Raw genomic sequence first — 25,098 nt, forward strand, 5'->3', positions numbered from 1 at the left:
GAACATTGCATGAGACCTCAGTGCAACTTCCTTACCTCAACTGAAGAATAAGTCAAAATATTCAACAATGCTTAATAACACAATAAAATGAATATTTTGCAATAATTATGTCAAATGGAGATAAGGGAGACCATTTGGCCATTGTCCATTTTGGTTGAAGATGTGCGGCACTGTTGGAGGTCCTATCAATGTGCTGAGGTACCCAACGTACAATTATAGAATGCTACAGCACAGATGAACAACAAACACAAAATGCCTGAAGAATTCAGCAGGTTAGGCAGAATCTATGAAGATGAAAAAACAGTCAGTGTTTCAGAATGAGCCCCTTTGGCCCATTGAATTTATCCCCCATTTCCCCCAGTACACCTGTGCTGTTAGTCTAATTCCCTTGACCTTACCTTCTATTCTTGCAAATTATTTTCTCTCAAATATCTATCAAAATTAGAATCTATTCCCACCTCCCTTACATATCGTAACACTCTCCATATAAAAAGATTTTCCTTATAGGGTGGCATGGTAACCTAGTGGTTTGCATATGCTAATAGAGCGCTAGCAACCTATCGGTAAGGAGTTTATACATTCTCCCTGTGAGCATGTGAGGTTCCTTTGGGTGTTCCGATTTCCTCCCATGGGTTAGTAGCTTAACTGGTCACATGGGTGTAATTGGCCGGTGCGGCTTAATGGGCCAAAGAGCCTATAACCGTGATGTATCTCCAAATTAAATTATATCTCCATTGTACTGGCTGTCACTAAGAAATGAATGGGTTTCAATTTTACAGATGCAAGGATCCAGCACAAACATTGACTATTCTTCACATTCACCTCACCCACAAATGCTGCCCTACCCACTGAGCTCCTCTAGCAGATTGTTTGTTACTTCAATTTTAAAGAGCTTGTATTATTAGTATTTCCCACACTTTGGATATTTCCTATCTCATCCCACATCCAATTAACTTACTTCTGTAGTTCAAGATGGTGGAGCAAGCCCACTCCAATAAGAAGTGAATGACTGACAGGGTGACCTATTCCTAGCACTGATCTGTGGGGGAGGACGTCTGGTTAGGGCACGAGAAGATCTTTCTGTCTGTGTTGTACTTGTTTAAGCTTAAAGTTAACATTTCAGTTTAGCAATAACTTTATAGTGTGAAAGGTACCTGGGAACTCTGAGTTTCTGTCCGCATTGTACGAATAATAATTGTTGACAGTAGAATCCTGTATGAGGCTAAGACACATCAGGGAATGAGGTGCATGTTGCTTTCAAATTGGGTACCTTGTTGATGGGTACAGATTAGTTTAAGAAAGACTCAACTTTATCAGCAGGAATGGATTACATAAGATATTTTTTGTGTGCTAACTTACATCTGGCAGTAATCCCTCCATTCTAGATAAACCATGTCACCACCTGGATTGATGGAAGTTCTATCTATGGATCATCACATTCTTGGAGTGATGCCCTGCGCGCCTTCTCTGGTGGGCGTCTGGCTTCTGGCCCAGACCAACGGTTGCCGAGACAAAGTAATGGATTGATTCGTTTGTGGAAATTTGCAGACCCTGCAACCGGACAACATGGAGTTCAGGGACTTTATGGTAAATAGCTTGACTCCTCTTGTAAAAACATTCCTTATGAGTTAGTTTGGATAACTAGCTATAGATCTATAAGGAGAACAGTCATGCATTACAAATTTACACTGTATTGCTGTTGCAGTTATTTACTCTAGATATGCTTGGTTGGCTGAACTTTTGCCGCTGTTTCTGAAGGTTCTGGTTTTAAGCCCCATTTCAAAGACTTGACAGAACATATCCAGGTTGTTCTCCAGTGCATGGTGGAGTAAGTGCTGTATTGTTGGATGCACCAGATTTTTGATACAAAATCCAATTGAAGTCCCATCAACACATACAAAATGTTAGAGGAACTCAACAGGTCAGGCAGCATCTATGGAACTGAATAGATAGTCAACATTTTGGGCTGAAACCCTTCTTCAGGAATCATCAGCTTTCTTTGGTGGCTGTAGAAGATATGCTTGCCAGTATCTTAGTGAAGAGCTGTAGGACTAGCCCCCATGTCTAGCCCTGGCCCATAATTATCACTCATCTGATGCCATAAAAACTGGTTGGATTGGAACTTTCAGGAAATTCTGGCATTCCGTGCATTGAACTGTGAGCATTTCTTATGTAAATTTGGAACTCAAAAGACACATACCAAACATGCTAACTTAGCTTGTCTGATGATCACGCAGATATGCCCTCTTGTTCAGCAGGAGAGTACAAGTTTGCCATGCTAAGGGAATTTTTTTTTTGCGTGTCGCACCAGACGGTCAGCTATTCTTGTCTGGCACATGGTGTCACGTTTGGTCTCCTTTCGGATTAACTGGGTCACGATATGAATGTTCCTGACTCGACCCTTTTTTTTTTACGAGGCCAAGTGGCTAGCTCGATGCTCAACCCGGCACGGATGGAAAGCGTGCTCAGGTGGTGGCCTAACTTGGGTTCGAACTCGGGAGCCTTTGCTTCGGAGTCCGGCGCTGATGCCATTGTGCCACCAGCTGGCCGCTAAGGGAATAAGAGCATAAGACACTGGAGCAGAATTAGGCTATTTGGCCCATTGAGCCTACTTCGCCATTTGATTATGGCATTTTTATTTTGCCCCTCTGCCCCATTCTTCTGCCTTCTCTCTGTAATCTTTGACACCTTTACTAAACAAGAACTCTGCTTTAAATATACCCAATAACTTGGCCTCCACAGCCATGTATGGCAATGAATTCCACAGATTCACCACTGTCTGGCTAAAGAAATTCCATCCCATCTCTGTTCTAAAGGAACATCTGCCTCCTAAAACTGAATAGAAGTAAACACCTGTGTGATAAGTGATTTAAAAAATTATTTAATTGATTTTTTAAATGCTTCTGAATATTAGAAACATTTAGTTCTTGACAGCTGGGAAAGCCTGACACATACATAGAACATAAAACCAGGTAGCCCAATACAGGCCCTTTGGGCCATGATGTTGTATTGACCTTTTAACATATGCTAAAATTAATTTAACCCGTCCTTCCCACGTAGCTCTCCATTTCCTATCATCCATATGCCTATGTAAGAATTTCTTATATGTCTCTAATGCACCTGCCTCTACCACCAACCCTGGAATGGCTTTCAATGCACCCACACCCTTTGTGTAAAAATTTTTACCTCTGTCATCCTTCCTATGCCTTCCTCTAATCACCTTAAAATTATGCCCTCTCATTTTAGCCATTTTCACCCTGGGAAAAAGTCTCTGGCTATCTGCCTGATCTACACCTCTTATAATCGTGTACACCTCCATCATGTCATCTGCCATCCTCCTTCACTCCCAAGAGAAAAGCTGCAGCTCGCTCAGCCTATCCTCATAAGCCGGTCGGCATCCTGGTAAATCTCATCTGCACCCTCTCTAAAGCTTCATGGCTTTAGAGAAAGGAATGTAGCTTATTCACCTGTTTGATTGGCAGGACTTTGTCTGGCCTAGCCATAGATTGACATTATTTCTTACAACACCCCAGCATTATCTAGGACATTCCCATTTTGAATCAGAGTCAATTCAGGAGCCAGACTGTCTATACTGGAACCAGAAATGTAAGTCTATAGTAGTGAGTCCAATGTAGTGAGCTTGATTATTTGGTTGTTATTACCTTGTTGTTTTGTGAGATTGCTGAATCTAAGTTGGCTGCTACATTTCCTCTGTTGTAGTAGTAGCAGTAGTTCAGACTGCCTATAGAAACTTTGGATGAAGCATAAAGTGCTATTTAAAAATTTATCTTTAATTTTATATGTAGTAGGGCTTAATGCACATATAGAGAGCTAGTCTGTTGTTAAACAGAACAGGAGATCCATTCTGGATGTCTGTAATTGCATTTACCTTGGTCCCTGCATTATTGGCATTGTTTTATATATTGAATTGAAAAATATACAACTGGAAGATCTGGAATAAGAAAAAGAAATGTAGAAGCCAAGTAACCACAGGATGCTGGAAAATCTCTGAAATTCAAGCAGCATCCAAGGTTAGAGAAACAGAATCCATGTTTCAGATCAGTGGCCCTTCATTTGAATGAATGACTCTATTTCTTTCTTCATGAATGCTGCCAAACTTGCGGAATTGTCTGTTTATGTTCCATCTGGAGAATGATTTGAAAACACAGCTAGAATACAATAATAACAAAGATCATCATTTCTCTAGACAATAATCTTTTTCCATTCAAATTCATTTGCTCCTATTTTGTTCGTGGAAGTCATTAATATTAACCACCTGTTACACCACTGGGGTTTAGTGCAGCAATGAAGGTCCTCCATCTCTGTCTGTCTTTGGCCACACAGATGTAGAAAGATTCTTCATTGCCGTTTCTGTAACTCTTTTGTTTTACCAGTCAGGGGTTGTTTGCACTGCGCTGAACACCTGAACCTAGAGGACCTTTGGACCACTCTTAGTCTGGCCTCTGCCCTTTGACCTGTTCAGCATGGTGATCCTACCAAGAGCCACAGTATAAAGCCCTAACTCCAGCCAGCATAGCTCTGTGGGACATTGAGGCTCACAAGCCTCCAAACTACAAGGTTGTAGTCCTCTTGGAGGGAAGTCATTAATGTTCAAAACCTGTTACCACTTCCAGTGACTTCTTCCAAAGTTCTATAATCCTTGAAATCAATAGAAGTTTGTTTTTTCTTAATTTTCTTTTGCTGAATTTGTTGCTGGGGCACTCAGAATACAGTAACTCAACATTGACTATGATCTGTAAATGTGAAGATTGAAGTTTAAAGAATGTCTGTTTATGGGGTTAAATTATCTGGACAGGTAATGTGGAGTAAAATTTTCTTCTTGATAGTTGAATTCTGAAATAAAAGCAGAACTTTTGGAAATAATGCAGATCATGCTGCATCTGTCCAACATGAAGCTGACGTCCAGATCAAGTACCTTGCATTGATACTTTCAAGCAAATTCTGAGTCATGGAAACCTAGGGAGAGAGAAAAGAAGGTTGGAATTGGAATTGGAATTTGTTTATTATTATCATACAGCATATACCAAGCTAAAGTGAAAAGTTCGTCTTGCATGCTGTTCATACAGATCAAATCATTACAAAGTGCATCCTAGCAAAACAATACCATTACAAAATAAAGTAAAACGGCTACAGAGGAAGTGCAGTGCGGTGAAGAATAGGGTGCAAGATCAAAACGAGGTAGATTGTGAGGTAAAGCATCTAATTTATCATATTAAGGAATTAATTAATATTGATATGAATTGGATAGAAGCTGTCCTTGATCCTGGTATATGTTTTCAGGATTTTGTTATTTTCTGCCCAGTGGAAGAGAGGAGAAGAGAAAATTTCAGGGTGGGAAGGGTCTTGGATTATTATGGCTGCTTTACTGAGGAAGTGAGAAGTATAGACAGAATCCAAGGAGGGGAGGCTGGTTTCCGTGATGGGCTGAGCTGTGTCTACAACTCTCTGCAGACTAGTTGCGATACCAAGCCGTGATGCACCCGATAGAATGTCTTCTATAGTGCATCGATAAAAATTGGTAAGAGGGGTCGGGGCCATGCCAAATTTCTATAGCCTCCAGAGGAAGTACAGAGGTTGGTGTCGTCAACATGGTTGGTCCAGGACAGATTATTAGTGATGCTCATTCCAAGGAACTTGAAGTGCTCAATGCTCTTGTAAGCTTACAAGATGCAATTTGATATCTTAGATCTTATTAAAGCCTGCATTTCTTTCCTGTGTCATTATCCTCCCTTTATGTCTCTTCAATCATTCAACTTCATAGTACAGATAGTTGGGGAGTGCAAGAGGCAAGAAGACATTAAGGCACTGAAGGTTCCTGATTAGATCTCCTCACATGCAGACTAGATAGTAGAAAACCAATTGAAGAATACATGCTCTTGTGTTAATATTAAGCATTCCCCTGAATTTAGGGGAAATAAAAGCAACAATTACGTTGAAGTCACCTATAGGTCAAGCAGGGTAGAAATGGCAGACTATCCTAACTGATAGTTATTTATGAACCAAATGGGCTTTCACAACCATCTGGCCATTTTATAGTCATCACTACATCTACTCATTTTTATTCTTGATATATTTAATTACTTGAATTTAATTTCCCCAGTTGCCATAATGGCTTTTGGAAATGTGTCTGGATAAATTGGTAGTCCAGTAAAATTGTGGTATCCAAGAGATAATTTGATTATTAGTAACTGGGCTATGATTGTCACATGTATCAATAATTATTTTGCGTGCCATCCATAAAGGTAATTTCACAACATAATTTCTTCAGATGGTGAATGTATGGAATTCTTTGCCATAGAGGGTTGTGGAGGCCAAGCCATTGAGTTTATGTAAGGCAGAGATTGATTGGTTCTTGATTGGTAAGCGAGGGTTAAAGGTTATGAGGAGAAGGCAGGACAATTGAGGTTGAATAAAAATCTGCTATTATTAAATACCGAGTGGCCTAATTCCATTAGTAGATCTTATGGTTGGTTTATAAGTATATTGAGGTAAGAACAGGGAACATGAATAGGGAAGAGCAGTAATAGTCAAGTCAAGTCACTTTTTATTGTCATTTCAACCATAACTGCTGGTACAGAACATAGTAAAAATGTAAAAACTACACTAAACTACGCAAGAAAAAAACACAAAAACTACACTAGTCTACAGACCTATCCAGGACTGCATAAAGTGCACAAAACAGTGCAGGCACTACAAAAAATAATAATAAATAATAAACAAGACAGTAGGCACAGTAGAGGGCAGTAGGTTGGTGTCAAGCCAGGCTCTGGGTATTGAGAAGTCTGATGGCTTGGGGGAAGAAACTGTTACATAGGCTGTGGAATAGAATGATACAGTTACAGAGAAATGCAAGTAGACAATAAGGTGCAAAGGCTATGAGAAGGTAGATTGTGAAATCCAGAATTTATCATACAGTCCATTCAAGAGTCTTATATTCAATAGGATAGAAGCTGCCCTTGAGCTGGGAGGTGAGTGTTTCTTGGACAAAAGTGGTGTAGTGGTAGATTTTTATGATCTAATTTTGCTTGTTTGTATCTTGCTGACAGATTTTGGAAATGCAAAAGCAAATGAGAGTCCATTCCACCGAGCAGAGAACATCATCTGGTTTCGATACCACAATCATTTAGCTGCCAAACTCCAAGAGCGAAATCCCACATGGACAGATGAAGAGATATTCCAGAATGCTAGAAAAGTAGTAATTGGCACCTTCCAGGTAATTATAAACCATTAACTTTCCTTATTGAAACCCACTTATTGGTGTAGACTTAGAAGGTACTTCTGAACAAGCCACTTAACACATTTTTATTGAGATCACAACCATGTTGACCTTTGACGAGAGATCAAATTAGGTTAGCCTTTACACACTGTAATGAAGAAAAATAAAAGGTGATCTTACAACGGTGGTAAGAAGAGTGACAGATGGATGCTGAGAAGCTGCATCCTCAGGATGGAGAGTCACAATCTTAAACATTTGCTTTATTTGTCACATGTACATCAAAACATGCAGTGAAGTGCATTGTTTGCGCCAAAGATCAACACAGTCCAAGGATGTACTGGTGGTAGCCTGCAAGTATCACCATGCTTCTGGCAGCAATGTACAGCATACCTACAACTTACTAACCCTCACCTGTACATCTTTGGAATGTGGGAGGAAACTGGATCATCCAGAGGAAATCCTTGCAGTCATGGGTAGAACGTACAGAGTCCTTACAGACAGTAGCAGGAATTCCATCGTGATCTTACAGCTGGCACTATAAAGTATTATGCTAGCTGCTAGGCTACTATCCCATCCAAGACCAGGGGAAAGTGCAAACTGAGTCCCCTACTACCACAAATTATGTAGTTGAGTGTCCCGCATTTGGGAATATTACAGGTGCCTGCACATCTGGAGTACAATAGGATAGCTTTGTCCTTGAACCTTGCCCCACTTGATCATTGACAGCTCCCTGCGAAGTAAGTATCTTGTGTTAAGGAGACAGCCTTTAAAACTAAAATGAAGAGGAATTTCTTGACATAGTGGGTTGTGAATTTTTGGAATCCTGTCCTTCACAGGGCTGTGAATGCTTAGTTGCTGAGTATAGTCATTTGCTGAGACGAATGGAATTTTGGACATCAAAAGATTATGGGGATTAAATGGCAAGGCAGAATACATACATGATAAGCTGCATCTTGCTTTTGCTCCTTATGTTTTCTTGAGACTGCAAATTGAAGCATAAGTGAATAAAGCAGAAGGAAAAGGTTAACGTGGAGTTTGAATCGGCGGCAAAGAAGGCAAATCATGTTTACTATCACTAACATACATCATGAAATATGTTGCTTTGCAGCAGCAATACATTGCAATATATAACTTTAAAAACTACAAATTACAATAGGGAATATATATGAATGTAAATTAAATTAAATAAGAAGTGCAAAAAGAGAGCCAAAAAAAGTAGTACACATGGGCTCATTGTCCATCCAGAAATCTGATGGCTATGGGGAAAAAGCTATTCCTAAAATGTTGAGTGTGTGTCTTCAGGCTTCCGTGCCTCCTCCTTGATGGTACCAATGAGCAAAGGGCATGTCTTGGGTGATGAGTGTCCCTTATGACAGATGCTGCCTTTTTGAGGCACTGTCTTTTGAAGATGTTCTTGATGCTGGGGAGGCTAGTACCTGGCTGAGTCTGCAACATTCTGCAGCTTTTTCTGATCCTGTGCAGTTGCCCTTCCATACTGCTAGTGATGTAACCAGTTAGAATGCATGGTACATCTGTATAAATTTTGAAGGGACTAGAATATCAAATAAAAAACAAGTATGTAATGCTGAGGCTTTATAAGACATTGGTCAGACTGAACTTGGAGTATTGTGAGCAGTCTTGGGCCCCTTATTTAAGAAAGAGTGTGCTAGCATTGAAGAAAGTCCAGAGGATGTTCGTGAGAATGATCTTGGGAATGTAAGGGTTAATGTATGAGGAGCATTCGATGGCTCTGGGCACGTATTCACTGGAATTCAGAAGGATGAGCGGGGATGTCATTGAAACCTATTAAATATTGAATGGCCCAGACAGAGAGAATGAAGAGAGAGGGTATTTCCTATAGTGAGGAAGCCTAGGAGCAGAAGGTGCAACCTCTGAATACAATGACATCCTTTTTTAAAGGAATTTCTTCAGGAAGAGGATGGTGAATCTGTGGAATTCATTGCCACTGATAGCTGTGGTGGCCAAGTCATTGGTTATATTTAAAGCTGAAGGTGATGGATTGTTGATTAGTAATGGTGTTAGAGGTAATGGGGAGAAGGCAGGAGAATAGGGTTGAGAGGGGTAATAAATCAACCATGATGGAATGACAGGACAGAGTCAATGGGCCAAATGGCCTAATTCTGCTTCTATGTTTTCTGGTATTATGGAAACCCAAAGGAATATTGGGATTTTGTAACAACATCCATAGAGAATAATGGTTAAAGATCCCTCTGCCAAAAATTAGGTGCACTAAATTACGAGGGGTGATTGATAAGGTCGTGGCCTAAGGTAGAAGGAGTCAATTTTAGAAAACCTAGCACATTTATTTTTCCTACATTTACTCACACAGTCCAGCGGTCGTGGAGCATACGGATCACTTATTTGTAGAAGTCGACGTCTTGGACCTCCAGAAGTGGTCCACAGCAGGGATGATTGATAAGTTCATGGCCTAAGGTAGAAGGAGATGAGGAGAAACTTCAAACTTTCTGCATTTTCACTCAATGAGTTGAACTGCACGTGCATTTAATGAGTATGTAACTCATCTCCTTCTACCTTAGGCCACAAACTTATCAATCACCCCTGCTGTGGACCACTTCTACAAAGAAGGAATCCGTATGCTCCACGACCGCTGGACTAATTGTGTACATGTAGGAGGGGACTAGGTTGAAAAATAAATGTGCTAGGTTTTCCGTCTACCTTAGGCCACGAACTTATCAATCACCCTTCGTTATGTGCAGTTATAAAAATGTTATCAAGATAATTGAGAGAATAAAGCAGAGATAGATGTAGGTAATACCATGGGTAACAAATTGTAGTTATCAGGAGATAATGGTGTTATTTTCATTGGGACAAAAGAGATTTTAAATAAACTTTCAAACATTGTGAGATGTTTTGATTTGGGATTAAGTCAATAAATTTAGTGACAGTGGCATATCAATTTAAAATTAAGTGAATACAGAATAGGTAGTTTAGAAATGTTATAGCTGGTAAGTTGGTTTATTTTTGTCACACGTACCAAAGTACAGTAGAAAAAAAACTTTGTTTTGCATGCCATCTATACAGATCGTTTCATCATATTGGTACAAAATATAGTACAATGAAAAATCAGTCACAGAATACAGAGGAAAATATTTTAGAGAAAGCACAGACCACGCAGATAAAAAGGTGCAAGGTCGTGATGAGGTAGATTATGAGACCAAGGGTCCATCTTATTTACACAGGGTTAGCTGAAGGAAGTCTATTGCATTTATGATAATTTGGATAAATATTTGACTTAAGACTATAGATGAGATTCCTATCAGTGAGATTAATTTATTTTATAAAAACACAGAAAGAGACCATTCTGTCTATTAGGGCATCAGCCCACAGAGGAGAAATTATATTTGTTCCATTTCCCCTCTCCTTCTTTCCCTTTAGCCCTACCTAGATACTCACACATGACAGGGAATAAGCCTGCCTCTCTAGCTGGAAATGACTAAGGTTCTGAAGAGCACACACAGAAGGGGCTATTTGCAGTGGGTAATTAGCCTACCAACTCATGTGTCTTTGGGACGTGGGAGGTAACCAGAGTACTTGAGGGAAGCCCGCGCAAACTTGACACAGACCGAGGTCAGGATCGAACCTAGAACTGTGGTGCTGTGAGACTGCCAAGCAATCAGTGTACCACTGTGCTGCCTATTTGTTTAACCATGAGAGGGTACGAATGGCATTGTTCTGCCTAACTGTTTGGTGGACACAGATTCAATAGTAATCTTGAATTACCAATTGGATAACTAGTTAAGGAAAATTAATTGCAGAGATATGGTGAAAGACTCAGCTTGTGAGACCAATTCGATTGTCCTTTGAAAGAGACTGCATAGGACCTGGTGATATAGATGCAAAGGTTCTTTGGAAGTCAAGAATGAGGCATAAAATTTGGTCATCACAGCCATTTATTACAAGAACAAAAAATGAACAAAGAAAAGAGAAAGAAAGAAGTGATGGTTGCTTCATACTCAAGACTAGTGATAAAGCAACTTCCCATTGATAAGCTATAACTAATGAAATAATCATCTTCAAGTGGAGCAACACCTGCTGCAGAAAAAACTGAAAACCTTCTAGAAAATATAAAGTCAGCTATACTACAATTGCTAGAAAAATTATTGAACAATTACACATATACAGATAATAATTTTAAAAGTTATAAGCAAGCATAAGAAAGTTAAACTACAAGAAAAATAACAATTCTACATCCTGATCCAACATATTCCCTTCATAGTTCATGGTATCTCTGGCCCATGTATTGCTGTTTTACAAGACAGTTCAGATTTAAGACTTATTTGTGTTGGGTTAGAGTTTTGCTGTTTCAGCTTTCTCAGTGTGCGCCATAAAGTCTTCTGTGGAACAGAGTGCAATTGTTGAGGAACTAGTTTCACAGTGAGAGTCCAAGAAATAAAATAAAAGGATAAAAGGTTCTTGGAAGAACCAATACACAGAATGCTCAACTCCAACAATGTTCAACAATGAGCCTGTTGTCTCATGATTTGACACAGAATGGCAAATTATTCAATTGGGAAAAAGAGAAGCCTTGGCATTTTTAAAGAGACAATCACAAATATGAGCTGCCAAACCATAGGCCAATGAACAAGAAAGCTACAACAGCTTTGACTCTATGATGAGAAAGCCAAGAGTGATGATTAACATTCTCAAGCTTGGAACAGGAATGGCCTGGGAGCCAAACCCATTTAACATGTTGTGCAACTCTGAAGCTAGTCTGAATTTCAAACACTACTGAAAAACAGAACTATAACATTTAACACTAGAGATTCTACAGATGTTAGAAGCGTTAAGCAATGCACACAAAATGCTGGAGGAACCCGGCAGGTCAGGCAGCATTTATGGAGGAGAATAAACAGCATAAATTAACTTGGTCTTTTTAATTCTTTTATTTACCGACTACTTTCTATTCAATTCTAAAAGCAGATCCAGTTAGTGCTGGATTGAGCACTGGTGTACAACTCATACAAGGACATGAAATATTTCTGAAATACAATAGTTTTAGAAAATCCTGCAGTCACTTCGTACATGGGCAGAAATGTAATTATGACTTATTTTCATAGTAATGATAATTTTATATATCAGGAAGAACTCCCCCACTGTTCCTCATGACACTGCCTAAAGGTCTTTTCCCTGAGAGAGCTGCTCTTGAGGCAAAAGTCTTTGAGATGTGCCAAGTTTTGCAAAATAACGAATGCAAAGTGAAGCTTAATATGATTAAAAGCCTGTTTATTTACCATTTTTTGTTAAATAAGATTGGTGGAGGGGCAGGTAGTGTTGAGGTAGGCTGCAGGTAGGAGAATGGACAAGAAAGAGGCAAATGAAATACAATGATGGAAAATGCATGGTCATGCACTTTGGTAGAAGAAATAAATTTTTCAATAATTTTTCTAAATGGTGATAAAATCCAAAAATCTGAGATGCAAGGGGTCTTCGGAGTCCTTGTGCAGAACCACCTAAAGGTTAACTTGCAGGTTGAGCCAGTGGTGAGGAAGGCAATTGCAATGTTAGCATTCATTTCAAGAGGTCTAGAATATAAGAACAGGGATGTGATGCTAAGGCTGAGGCTCTATAACACACTTGAGTATTGTGAACAGGTTTGGGCTCCTCGTCTGAGAAAAGATGTGCTGGTATTGGAGAGAATTCAGAGGAGGTTCACAAGGATGATTCCAGGAATGAAAGTGTTATCAAACAAGGAATGTTTGATGTTCTGAGTCTGTACTTGCTGGAATTTAGGAGGACATGGGGGGTGGGTGGCATCTCATTGAAACCTTCCATATGTTGAAAGGCCTAGACATAGTAGATGTAGAAAGGATGTTTCCCATGGTGGGGGAGTCTAGGTCAAGAGGGCACAGCCTCAGGATAGAGGAGGTCCATTTTAACAGAGATGCGAAGAAATTTCTTCAGCCAAAGTGTGGTGAATTTGTGGAATTTGTTACTACAGGCAGCTGTGGAGGTCAGGTCATTGAGTGTATTTAAGGCAGAGCTTGATAGCTTCTTGATTAGACATGTTATCAAAGGTTATGGGAAGAAGGCCGGGGAGTGTGGCTGAGGAGGGAAAAGAGAATGGGCAGCCATGATCGAATGGCGAAGCAGACACAATGGGCCAAATGGTATAATTTTACTCCCATGTCGTATGGTCTATCTAAAAAAACTTCTGAAGCTCCATTGTTAAAAGCTTTTGCTTAAACTTTCAATAAAAATTGAAATTTCTGGAAACCTCAGCATGTCAGGCAATATCAATGGAGAGAGAAAGAATTAAGAGGCCACAAATGTACTTTCTATTTGCTACTTAAGAAGACCATTGGCAACATAAACACAAGAGATTCTGCAGTTGCTGGAACTGCAGAGAAACACACAAAATGCTGGAGGCACTCAGTAGATCAGGCAGTATCCATAGAAATTAATAAAGAGTCGATGTTTTGGGCTGAGACCCTTTATCAGGACCACTGGCAAAATCCTCTTTGTTGGTCAGTATGTTCCACTTTCTACACAGGTCAGGTGCTGGTTCAATGGACCTCCTGTTCTGCTGATAGATCAGAGTTGAAGCCAAAACCTCCTGAACTGTGGATCTGGATAGCTCAAACAAAAGCTATGCTCTACTCCATTTCACACCACACACTGTAATGTATGTTTACGGCCAAATAAAGGGAATTTATTGCAAGCCAGAACTATATTAGTATCTCTTTCATCAATAAGCATTTGATATTGAAGGCAGGGGATTATATTTTAGTTAACTTTGTTAACACTTCTTTTTGTATTTGTAGCGTATCCTGTTTTATGAGTGGCTACCAGCCTTCATTGGAGAAAATGTGACAGCATACAAAGGTCAGTATGGTCCGTAAATTTCTTGAAACATATTCTTGAAATTTACCCAAATCATAAAAACCTGCGAAAACAAATACTTTTTTTAAAAAAAGGTTGAAACGACATTGGTGGGAAGTTGTTGCCAAAGTTGAAAGAAACTTGGGTGACACTTACACACTGATCCAAAGACAATTAGAACGAGATTTGAAATGCAGAGCCTAAAAGCATTTCATTTCTACCAGCAAAGACAGGAGAGAGTGCAGATGCTAGAAACTGGAGCAAAAAAAAAGCTGCTGGGTGAGCTCAGGCAGCATCTGTGAGGAGAAAAAGACAATCAATATTTCAAATCCAGGTGAAAGATCTCCACCTAGATACATTTGGCAGAGGCAGATACATTAGGGACATTTATGAGACTCAGACAGGCACATGGATGACAGAAAATGGAGGGCAATATGGGAAGGCAGGGTTAGATTGATCCTGGAATAGATAAAAAGGTTGGCACAATATCGTGAGCAGAAGGGCTTGTACTGTTCTATGTTCTAGAACTCCAGAAAGCTGTAGTATATAGAATCTCGTGCAATTCCAGAAGGTATCACAGAGCTTTTCTGATTTCCAGTTTCTGTTTTGCAGGCTACAAGAAATATATAGATCCCAGCATTTCGCCTGAATTCCAAGCTGCGGCTATTCGAATAATGAACTCCTTGGTTCCTCCAGGTGTCTGTATGAGGTAGTAAAGCCAGATATTACATTGGTATAGATGTTTTTGAATGTTTACCAGTGTGGCTAGGTTAGGAAGTGTGGAAGAGGCTTGACCCAAAAGCAGAGCAGCTCAGACAATTTAGTAGCAAGTAATAACTTTAATAGTAGACTGGAAAGTAACAAGCCACAAGGGAAACTAAATACTAAACACAACAGACAACAAGGTTACTGAAGGCTAGCAGTAACTGGTTAGGGGCTGCTGGTTCAATGAGTGAACAAGGACTGTGGATGAGAAATGGGGTTAAATAGGCTGCAGGTGACAAGTTAGAAACAACCAGCTGGTGACTACTATTATCTGGGTGGAGCCTGTATGTGCAGGCCTGACAGGACACCTTCTCCTCCCGCCCCCCCCCCACAACACTCACACCTGGCTCCTGATGGTTTAGGATGATCCGAATGGGTCTGGTGCAGTTCCTCAATGAGCGATGCATCCAGGATGGAACTGGATGGCACCCAACACCTCTCCTCTGTGCTATGCTTTCCCAGTTGACCAGGTACTGTACACCCCATCTATGATGACATAAATTCATTAACCGGCAAATGGTGTACACTGGACCAACTTCCACCTTCCTAGGTTCCAGAGGTGCAGGCTCAGGTGGGTTGAGTGGTCCATATAAAAAGGGCTTGAGGCTGGACATGGAAGCCAAGTGTGACCGAGTGTGATGCTGAGGAACGGTGACAGCTGGAGACAGCAAGTGATTAGATTGACGTGGTGGGTAATCTTGAAAGGACCAGTGAACTGGGATGAGAGTTTGTGGGAGATGGTGCACAGGGGCAGATCTCACGTGGACAGCGAGATGTGGTCTGCAAGCCAGAATGGTCTGCCTGGTTTTTTGCATGGTGGCAGTAGGCAGCTAGGATGGCCTTCTATGCCCACCTCCAGGCATTCTAGCAGTGGTGAACCAGGGCCTGCGTGGTCAGTACCCCCACCATTGCCTCCTCCATGGGGGGGGGGAGAGGAATGGAGGTTACTAGCCATGTAACACATCAAAGGGCAACATACCCACGGCAGAGGAGGTGGGTAGATTGTGGGACAGCGTGGCCAAGAGAAGGTACTTCTTCCAAATGGAGGGGTTAGAGGCAGCAAAGCATACAGAAACTTGCCCACCTGCTGATTGGCTCTTTCTGACTATCCATTAGTTTATGGATGATAGGCAGAGGACAAACTCACTGAGGTGCAGAAGAGGGAACAGTAGACTCACCAGGAGTGGGAGATGAATTGTGGGCCCTGGTTGGCACAATGTCTGAGGGAAGACGTGGAGTCAAACTATATGTTGAAGAGCCAGGTCTGCTGTCTCAGGGACAGACAGAAGCTTGGGGAGGGCAATGAATTGGAGAAGTGGTCCACCACTGTCATGATCACTATGGCCACATCAGAAAGTGGCAAACCCATGGTGATTTAATCACAGGTGTCAAGGGAATGATAGAGGCCACAGCAGCCCAGAGAGTCACTGATTGGAGGAATTGGACTGGGCATGTTGAGGGCAGACAGAGACAAACTGATATACATCTGCAATCATGGTGGGCCACCCAAACTGCCATCACAGAAAATTCAGAGGTCATCATGTATCTGGATGGCTGGAGCGTAGTGAGGAGCAGGTCCACTTGAGCCCATTGCCAGCAGCACAGACATGTGGATGTCAGGTGTGTCAGTCAGAGCAGACTAGTGCTCTAAAGCCTGGCAGAGCTGGTTCTCAAAATCCCAGAAATTCCTTCCTGTGTGTTTCAAAAAAATTCCATTATTATCATGTGACACAAATATGAAAATGATAGCAATATAGCTATAGAGATCCTTGGTCTAGTGCCTTAGGTGACCATACTCTGTTGGGTCATTCAAGGGTTCACTCATCCTGTCAGGAGATATAGAAGAAGTTTGACCTAAAAGCAGGGCAGCAGAGATGATTTAGAAGAGAGTGATAACTTTAACAATAGACTGCAAAAATAACAAGCCACAAAACAAAAGAGAACAGATTCTAAACACAACAGACAACAAGGTAACTGTAGGCTAGCTATAACTGATTAAGGGCTGCTGGTTCAATGAGTGAACAAAGACTGTGGATGAGAACTGAGTTTAAATAGGTTGCAGGTGATGAGTTAGAAACAAGTGGCAGGTGATTCCTGTTAGCTGGGTGGAGACTGGGAGGTGCCTGAATATACATGCCTGACAGGCTGATCTACTTCTGATATATTGCTGGAATTGTTTAATTTATCTAAAAGAAAATCCTGCACTCTGCATATTATTTTATGATATTTATTTAGTTTTTAAGGTAACTCAGTTCAACTAACGAAGATCTGAGTCAGAAGTTATTAGCTTAATCTCCGTTCAAGGGACAGGGTATATAAATATTAGTTATCAATTCATATAAAGTAACATGCAAGAGGCTGGATGAAGTCATCAGATCAGGCAGTATCAATGGAGGGAAATGGACAGTCGACATTAAATGTTAAATGCCAACTGTCCATTTCTCTTCTTAGATACTGCCTGATCTGCTGAGTTTCTCCAGCACCTTTGTGTGTTGCTCAGATTAGCATCTGCAATCCCTTGTGACCTTCAATTAAATTTCAAGCTTACTGATGAAGTGGCACAGCAAAGGTCTGTCTGTATATGGTTTTTTTTTGTTCCTCCAGATTCTACACCAAAAATTACCCCTCAAGCAGCATTACCAAAACAAGCCAACAGGATATTCAGTTCAATTCTCTTGGCAGCTGTGGTTGCTTAAGGAACAAGCATAACCATGCTTAAAGAAAAAAAATTAATTATCTGTGAACTGAGTTGTATGAGCCTAATATTTTGAGATCATAAGACATTAAGACATAAGAGCAGAATCAGGCCATTCATCCCATTGAGTTGGCTTCATGATTCGATCATTGCTGACTTCATTTCCCTCTCAACACCATTCTTCTGCCTTCTCCCCATAACCTTTGACACCCTTACTAATCAAGAACCTATCAACCTCCACTTTAAATATACCCAATGACCTGTCTTCTATAGCCTTTGGTGGCAATGGATTCCACAGATTCACTGTTCTTGTCTGTGTTCTAAACAAATTCCGTATTATCATGTGACATGGGTATTAAGGTGACAACAATATAGCTACATAGATCCTTGGTCTAGTGCAGGGGTTCCCAACCCATTTTTATTCCATGGATTCCTACCATTAACCAAGGAATCCATGGACCCCAGGTTGTGAACCTCTGGTCCAGAAGGAAACACGTTATATTTTAATAAGAATACCAGATATTAGAAAAATGTAAAAGCAATTCTGAAGCTGCGAGCAGTAAGAATACTTGCTTCTATTTGATTCTCCAGGAACAGTACATGCCACTTTCGAAAGGTGAAGAATGTTTATAACAGAGAAGAACCAGCGCTTCGTGTCTGCAATAACTTCTGGAGTCGAGAGGTAAGGCAGCATTATCATTACACGATTGAATGAGCATTTAGGAGGACAAGGCTTCTGACTGCACTGTGGCAGATTGTGAAAGTGAATTTAATAGTGGCCAAGTACATACCCACGAGATCCATACAGAGTTACTGTGAAACTTCTGGAGTAATGGATTCAGGAACAGCTTCTTCACCTCTGCTATCAGATTTCTGACTGGGCAATGAACCCATGAACACTTTCTCAGTATTTTTCCCCTCTCTTTTTGCGCTAACTATTTAATTTATTTTTATATGTATGTTAATTTATAGTTTGTATTACAATGCGTTACAATGTACAGCTGCTGCAAAGCAACAAATTTCACAACATATGCCGCAGATGTTAAACCTGATTCTGATTCTGGTTCAGATTCTGGTAATGTGCTGCTGATACAGTAACATGCTTCAGGAAAAGGAACATTCCTTGCCCAGTCTCGTCTCTGTGTGATTCTGGGCCTTGATTTTTAGCATCCACTGAAATGGCCTAGCCAACCACCTGTGAGCCACAACAAGTGGCACTTGATTACACACATTATTCCCAGCTTTCATGTCTGCTTTTCATCAGAGTTAAAAGTGTGAGATTTCTTTGATTGAGTAAATTATATGTGAACTACTAGCTTTAAATATATGTTAAGAATCTCAAAATCAGGTTTAATATCACTGGTATATGTCGTGCAATTTGTTGTTTTTGTGGCAACAGTACAATGCAATACATAATAATAAAAATTGTGAATTAAGGTATATAAAAATAGTTAAATTAAATAAGTACTGCAAAAAAGTAGCGAGGTATTGTTCATGGATTGAAAATCCATTCAGAAATCAGATGGCAGAGGGGAAGGAGACAAAACAACATGACCCAGATCTACCCACAATCATTGCTGCTTTAGTCTCTGTTATATTGGTCATGGTTGACTGATTATCTGTTCCTGTTTTTGCAATAACTTCCTCAAGCACGGACCAAAGTAAATGGTCCGTATCCTTTTTTTTCTGTGTTGATGGTGTAATAGCTAAGTTATTGATCCAACACCCAGGGGCCGCACCATTTATTTGAAGACAGAAGTTCAAATCTTCTTAGATGAGGAGCTTAAAAGTTAGAATTAAAATATTTGTGTTAATGTAAAAGTGGCATTAAAAACTGCTACATTCCTGAAAATACCCTTACAGCTGAGTAATGCCCTTGAAAGAAAGAGATCCATTTCCTGCATTAAGTTTGATCTACATGTGACCTGGTTCCAAACATTTTATGCCATGGACCAATAACGTTAAGCAAGGTGTCTGTGGACTCCAGGTTGGGAACCTCTCCTCTGGACTCATCAACCTGGTTGAATCTTAAGATTAAAATTTTAAGATTGCGCTTTGCTACATGTACATCGAAACATGCGGTACAGTGAAATGCATTACTTGCATCAACGATTGACACAATCTGAGCTGTTCTGGGGGCATCCAGCATGTGTCAACACCGCCAACATCATATGCCTGCCACTAACTTGTACATCTTTGGAATGTGGGAGGCAACTGGAGTCCTGGAGGAGACCCATGCGGTGACAGGAAGAACATGCAAACTTCTTACAGACAGCAGCAGGAACTGAACCCCAATTTTAGAGTTGGCACTGTAAAGCACTGCACTCACCACTACGCTACCATGCTGTCTCGCTAAGGGTGTTTAAGGATGGACACTAAATACTAGTTTCGATAATAATGGCCACACCTTGCGAAAAAAATAAATTAAATGATGAGTTTTATCAAAGTGATTGACCGGCCTGATGGAATTATAAATCAGGTGTGGGAAGTAATGGCAGGAGATCTGATATGGTCATTTCCTTTCTACTTCATACTTAATAAAATATAGCTTTATTATATAATGGAAAACAAAACATCTAATAATATTCATCACTAAATCACCATTACAGACTGTGCTGCATCTATAATGAGCATTAATTGAAGTTTCTGTGACAATTCGAATCATTACCCTCCATGTGATAAATAACAGTTTCTCTTACAACCTTAATTTTGTACCATCTTTAACAATTTTCACCAATTTATTGTGGCCCTTTACAAAATTTTGTACAAATTTGTATGGCACGGTCATGTAACAGTTAGCATAAAGCTACTGCAGTACCAGAGAACCAGATTCAATTCCTGCCACTGTCTGTAAGGAGTTTGTACATTCTCCCCGTGACTGTGTGGGTTTCCTCTGGGTGCCCTAGTTCACACCCACAGTCCAAAGATGTCTGGGTTAGTGGGTTAATTGGTCACATGGGTGAAACTGGGGTCACTGGGCCAGAAGGGATTGTACGAACTGTACCTCTAAAAAAATTTAAATTATAGCTGAAATAATCACTCCCTCTCAGTAGCACAGGATATATCGAACATTTGAGACAGCACATTGTGCATAGTCATTGAAACTCGAGAAGACTCTGGAATGAATTTTGAAAGCACAAGTTGCTTTGCATGTGTTAGAACCTCTGAACAGGGATGATTGGCTCCTTCCTTTATAGGAACTCTGTAGAGGATCACACAAAAGCAGAGACATAAATGTAAAGTGCGATAGGCTTTCTATCAGTATGCAAATTAAAATACATATTAATTCCTTCAATACTCTATTATTAGACGTTTATTTGTGACATGATTTTTATTAGTTAACTGGTGGACATTTTCCACCAAATTGACTTTGCCTTTGTTAATTTTGTGGTTTTAGAATCCGAATTTTAAGAAAGCAGAGGACATAGATGAGCTGATTCTGGGAATGGCATCGCAGCAAGCTGAAGAAGAAGACAATATCGTAGTGACGGACCTAAGAGGTAAAACACTGCCATTGTTATAATATCCGTGCCCCACTCAGTGAAGCAGAACACACGGACTGAGTGCATCAGTATGCTCTGTTGAACCCGAGAAGTTAATTCATATCCTGTTTATTTGCATACAATTTAAACTGACAGATTGTCATCATATCTGGAGGCAAAGTGATGATTTCAAAACCACTCACGACTGAAAATCTATCCCTTGAATTTGTTTTAGAGCATAGGACATAAAACACTTCAGCACAGTACAGGTCCTTCAGCCCACGATGCTGTGCAGACCTTATAACCTACTCTAAGATCAACCTCACCCTTCTCTCCTCTATAGCCCTCCATTTTTCTGTCATACATGTGCCTATCTGAGAGTTGCTGAAATGCCTCTAACGTATCTCATATCTAACTACATCTGTTAACAAATGTATCAAGGACAAGAGGACGTGACTGTGACTGAGGTAGGTAGGGGATCCAAGAGGTAGTGCTGCTTTTTTAAAAATCAGAATCAGAATTGTTTAATATCTAGATTAAATAAGCAGTGAAAAAAGAACAAAAAAGATAGTCAGATACTGTATATGGGTTCATCGTCCATTCTGAGATCTGTTCCTAAAACGCTGAGTGAAGCTGCTTATCCAGCAGGGTAATACGAATGAAATGCATTATGCAAAACAAATTCTATATTGAATAAGGCAGATTGATTAAAATGTGAGTCGTAAATAGATAAAAGTGTTACAACACAACAGTGCAGGGTGTATAAAATAGTGAGTAATAAGACAAATTTTTGAAAAGAATATTTAAAATTGTTTATATTGAATCATCAAAACAATTGTTGCAACACTATAACAACAAGCAGTGAATTTAGTTAATGTGATCTGACAAATGTGTGTGATTATTTTACCACATGTATCAGAGGATGAACTGACTGTGTTAGTAGATAAAACATTCTTCCCTGGGGCTTTCCTTCTTACTTATGCACCCTTTGTCAGCTTGGATGCTTATGTACTCATATGTTGTATATTAATTTGTACTTGCTCCCTGTGAATGCTTGTGTTTCCTCAGGGTGCTCCCCTTTCCTCTCACGTTCCAAAGACGTAAAGGTATTGTGGGTTGCTGGGCAGTGCAGCTCATTGAACTTGACGGCCCTGTTCTGCTCTGTATCTCTAAATAAATTAATTAGTTAATTGATTAATTTTATTGTAGTTTCTACCAGCCTTTACGTCATAGTTTATATAGAACTGAAACATGCCCATTAGTTCAACTGGTCAATGCTGACCGATGTCCATCCAAGCTAGTTTACATATGTTTGGCCCATAACTTTCAAAACTTTTCCTATCCATTTACCTACTTAACAGCCTTTTAAAGGTTATTGTACCTGCCTCAAGGCAGTAACACACACAGAATGCTGGTGGAACTCAGTGGGTCAAGCAGTATCTACAGGAGGAATAAACAATTAGTGTTTCAGACCAAAAACCATCATGAGGACACTTCCTCTGACAGCTCTTCCACATACATACAATCCTTTGAGCAACAAACTTTTCTCTCAAGTTCCTATTAACTCTTTCCCCACTCCCCTTAATACTACAGTACTGTGCAAAAGTCTTAGGCACCCACACACAGGCGCATGCGCTCTCTCCCCTCTTCCTTCCTCTTTTCCCACCAACGATTCCCCTCTCCCTGCCCCCTTCCCACTCTCAGTCCACAATTGAGACCTATAACAGAATCAGGTTTATCACTACTCATATCTTTCATGAAATACGCTTTATTTGCAGCAGCAGTACAGTGCAATGCATAAAATTACGATAGTACTATGAAAAAGTCTTAGGCACCCTAGCTAATATATGTGCCTAAGATTTTTGTACAGTACAGTATGCCATCTAGTTCTTGATTCACCATCCCTGAGATAAAGACTCATTCAGCCCATCTGTCCCCTTCATGATTTTATATTATTTTCTAATGTTATTGGCCTAGAAATCTTATTACACAGTATATTATTTATGCTACACAATATAATTTAACTGGAAAATCATTCACAAGATCCAGTGTTTATCTCTTGTCCCATGAAGTCTGTGGCTTCCTTTCCATATCTGATACACCAACAATGTGCACAGTGAAGCCAGCATCATACAATAGATACCTGGATGCATTATTACAGTACAGGGTAATCTTAGTTCATTCATGTTGCGGAATATTTTAGCAATGAGCCCTGAAAGGCCATTCTTTCCACCATTCCTTTAACATGCAACGTTGATGCCAAGTTATTAAGGATGTAATTCTGAGGCTTTATAAAGCATTGGTCAGGCTGCACTTGGAGTATTGTGAGCAGTTTTGGTCCCCTTATCTGAGAATGGATGTGCTGACATTGGAGACGATCCCAGAAATGAGAGGGTTAAGAAATAAGGAGTGTTTGATAACTCTGGGCTTGTACTCGCTGCTGTTTATAAGAATGAGGGAAGATCTCATTGAAACCCGTTGAATATTGAAAGGTCTAGTTAGAGTAGACGTAGAGAAGATGTTTCCGATGGGGGAGGAGTTTATGGCCAGAAATCACAAGCTCAGAATGCAACGGCATCTTTTTAGAACAGAGAAGAGGAGGAATTTCTCTATCTGGAGGGTGGTGAATCTGTGGAATTTGTTCCCACAGGCAGTTGTGGAGGCCACATCATTGGGTATATTCTAAGTGGAGGTTAATAGCTTCTTGATTAGTAAGGATGTCAACAGTTACAGGGCGAAAGCGGGAGAATGGGTTTAAGAAGGATAATAAATCATGATGGGGTGTCAAATGTTACAGGGAGAAGGCACAAGAATCAGTTTGAGAAGGATAATAAATCAGCCATGATGGAATGGCAGAACAGACCTGATGGGCTAAATGGCCTAATTGTGCTTCTGTGTCCTATGGTCTTGTGGTGATTTCTAGCCTAATGCCTAATTTTTGATACTACAGCATTGGTATGAGAACTATATTTTTTGGTGTTCTGTAATTGTTGTATTACTTATTTGACATATTGTCTTACTGACTATGCCATATACCTATTACAGACTTTATGTATGGACCTATGAGGTTCACACGATCAGATGCAGTAGCCCTTGACATCCAGCGGGGACGAGACAATGGTCTCCCAAGTTATAACCAAGTACGGGTGGCTCTTGATCTTGAGCCTGTTAAAAATTGGACAGAAATCAACCCTGAGCTCTCCAGGGAGAATCCGGAGGTTAGAAACCAGAATTACTTATTTCTATCTTGAGAAATAATGGGAAAAAATACTCTAAGTTTAAAAATGTATGTTGGAAAATATAATTCTCAAGAGAAAAATACATATGCTAGTGTTATTTGTCTTTTAACATAATAGTTATTCACCAGATTTTGCCTCCTGAAAAATTATGAACTCATTATTCTTTTGTTCCTCTCAGACAAGTAAGCTTTTTTTGGCCACTGTATCTGCACTAGCTATTTGAATGAGTTCTTTCTCCATTGCTCTGCATTTTATTTATCCAGTTACTTCACGCAAGTTACTACCTAATCCTTTCCTACCCTTTTTTTTCAGACAGCATATTGGAGATCACCAACCTAATGATAAGTGTAGAAATTTATACTTTGATTCTTATGATCACTGACCCAACTCTCACTGGAAACAATTTCTACTTGTTTACTCTATCTAAATCCAATGTGAGACTGGGCACTTTCAAAGGTCCATCTTGGTTTCTACAGTCTCCACCGTCCTAATTCATGTCTTTGCTGTCATTCTGGTAAAGACCCATCCGTACCATCTCCAACTTCTTCACATTCTTACCAATGATGGGTTCCTAGGGTTAGTCAGATTAGGTGCTTTAAATGAGGCTTAAGGACCAATTTACAAATGTAACGTGTTTGACTTTGGAATATAATAACTTATAAAATCAAAACTTGCTACCAATAACCAATGCTTTTTGATTTGTTTTTAACTGCTTTATTTCCCTTAAAGGGACTCTAGAGTTTAACCTGACCTGTACCTGTAGATAGGTATGTAAAGAGAGCTTTTAGCACATTGGCCTTGATAAATCAAGGTATTGAG

The 25,098-nt window shown here is 40.0% G+C and overlaps 1 protein-coding gene and 1 non-coding gene across 2 annotated transcripts in view; one reads left to right on the forward strand and one right to left on the reverse strand.

Moving 5' to 3' along the window:
- The window catches only part of LOC134358517 (dual oxidase 2-like), a 169,798-nt gene that overhangs the window by 47,251 nt on the left and 97,449 nt on the right, over positions 1-25,098 (forward strand). The window contains exons 6-12 of the mRNA XM_063070823.1: positions 1,386-1,587; positions 7,068-7,234; positions 14,041-14,101; positions 14,711-14,807; positions 18,150-18,240; positions 20,956-21,058; positions 24,086-24,258. Of these exons, the coding sequence (XP_062926893.1) occupies positions 1,386-1,587; positions 7,068-7,234; positions 14,041-14,101; positions 14,711-14,807; positions 18,150-18,240; positions 20,956-21,058; positions 24,086-24,258 (894 nt within the window). The remainder of the gene's footprint in view (positions 1-1,385; positions 1,588-7,067; positions 7,235-14,040; positions 14,102-14,710; positions 14,808-18,149; positions 18,241-20,955; positions 21,059-24,085; positions 24,259-25,098) is intronic.
- Positions 7,819-7,982, reverse strand: LOC134358634 (U1 spliceosomal RNA). The gene has a single exon (XR_010020907.1). It is a non-coding gene; the product is annotated as a U1 spliceosomal RNA (small nuclear RNA).

Source organism: Mobula hypostoma, chromosome 18, assembly GCF_963921235.1.
Source record: "Mobula hypostoma chromosome 18, sMobHyp1.1, whole genome shotgun sequence".
NCBI classification, from domain to species: Eukaryota; Metazoa; Chordata; class Chondrichthyes; order Myliobatiformes; family Myliobatidae; genus Mobula; species Mobula hypostoma.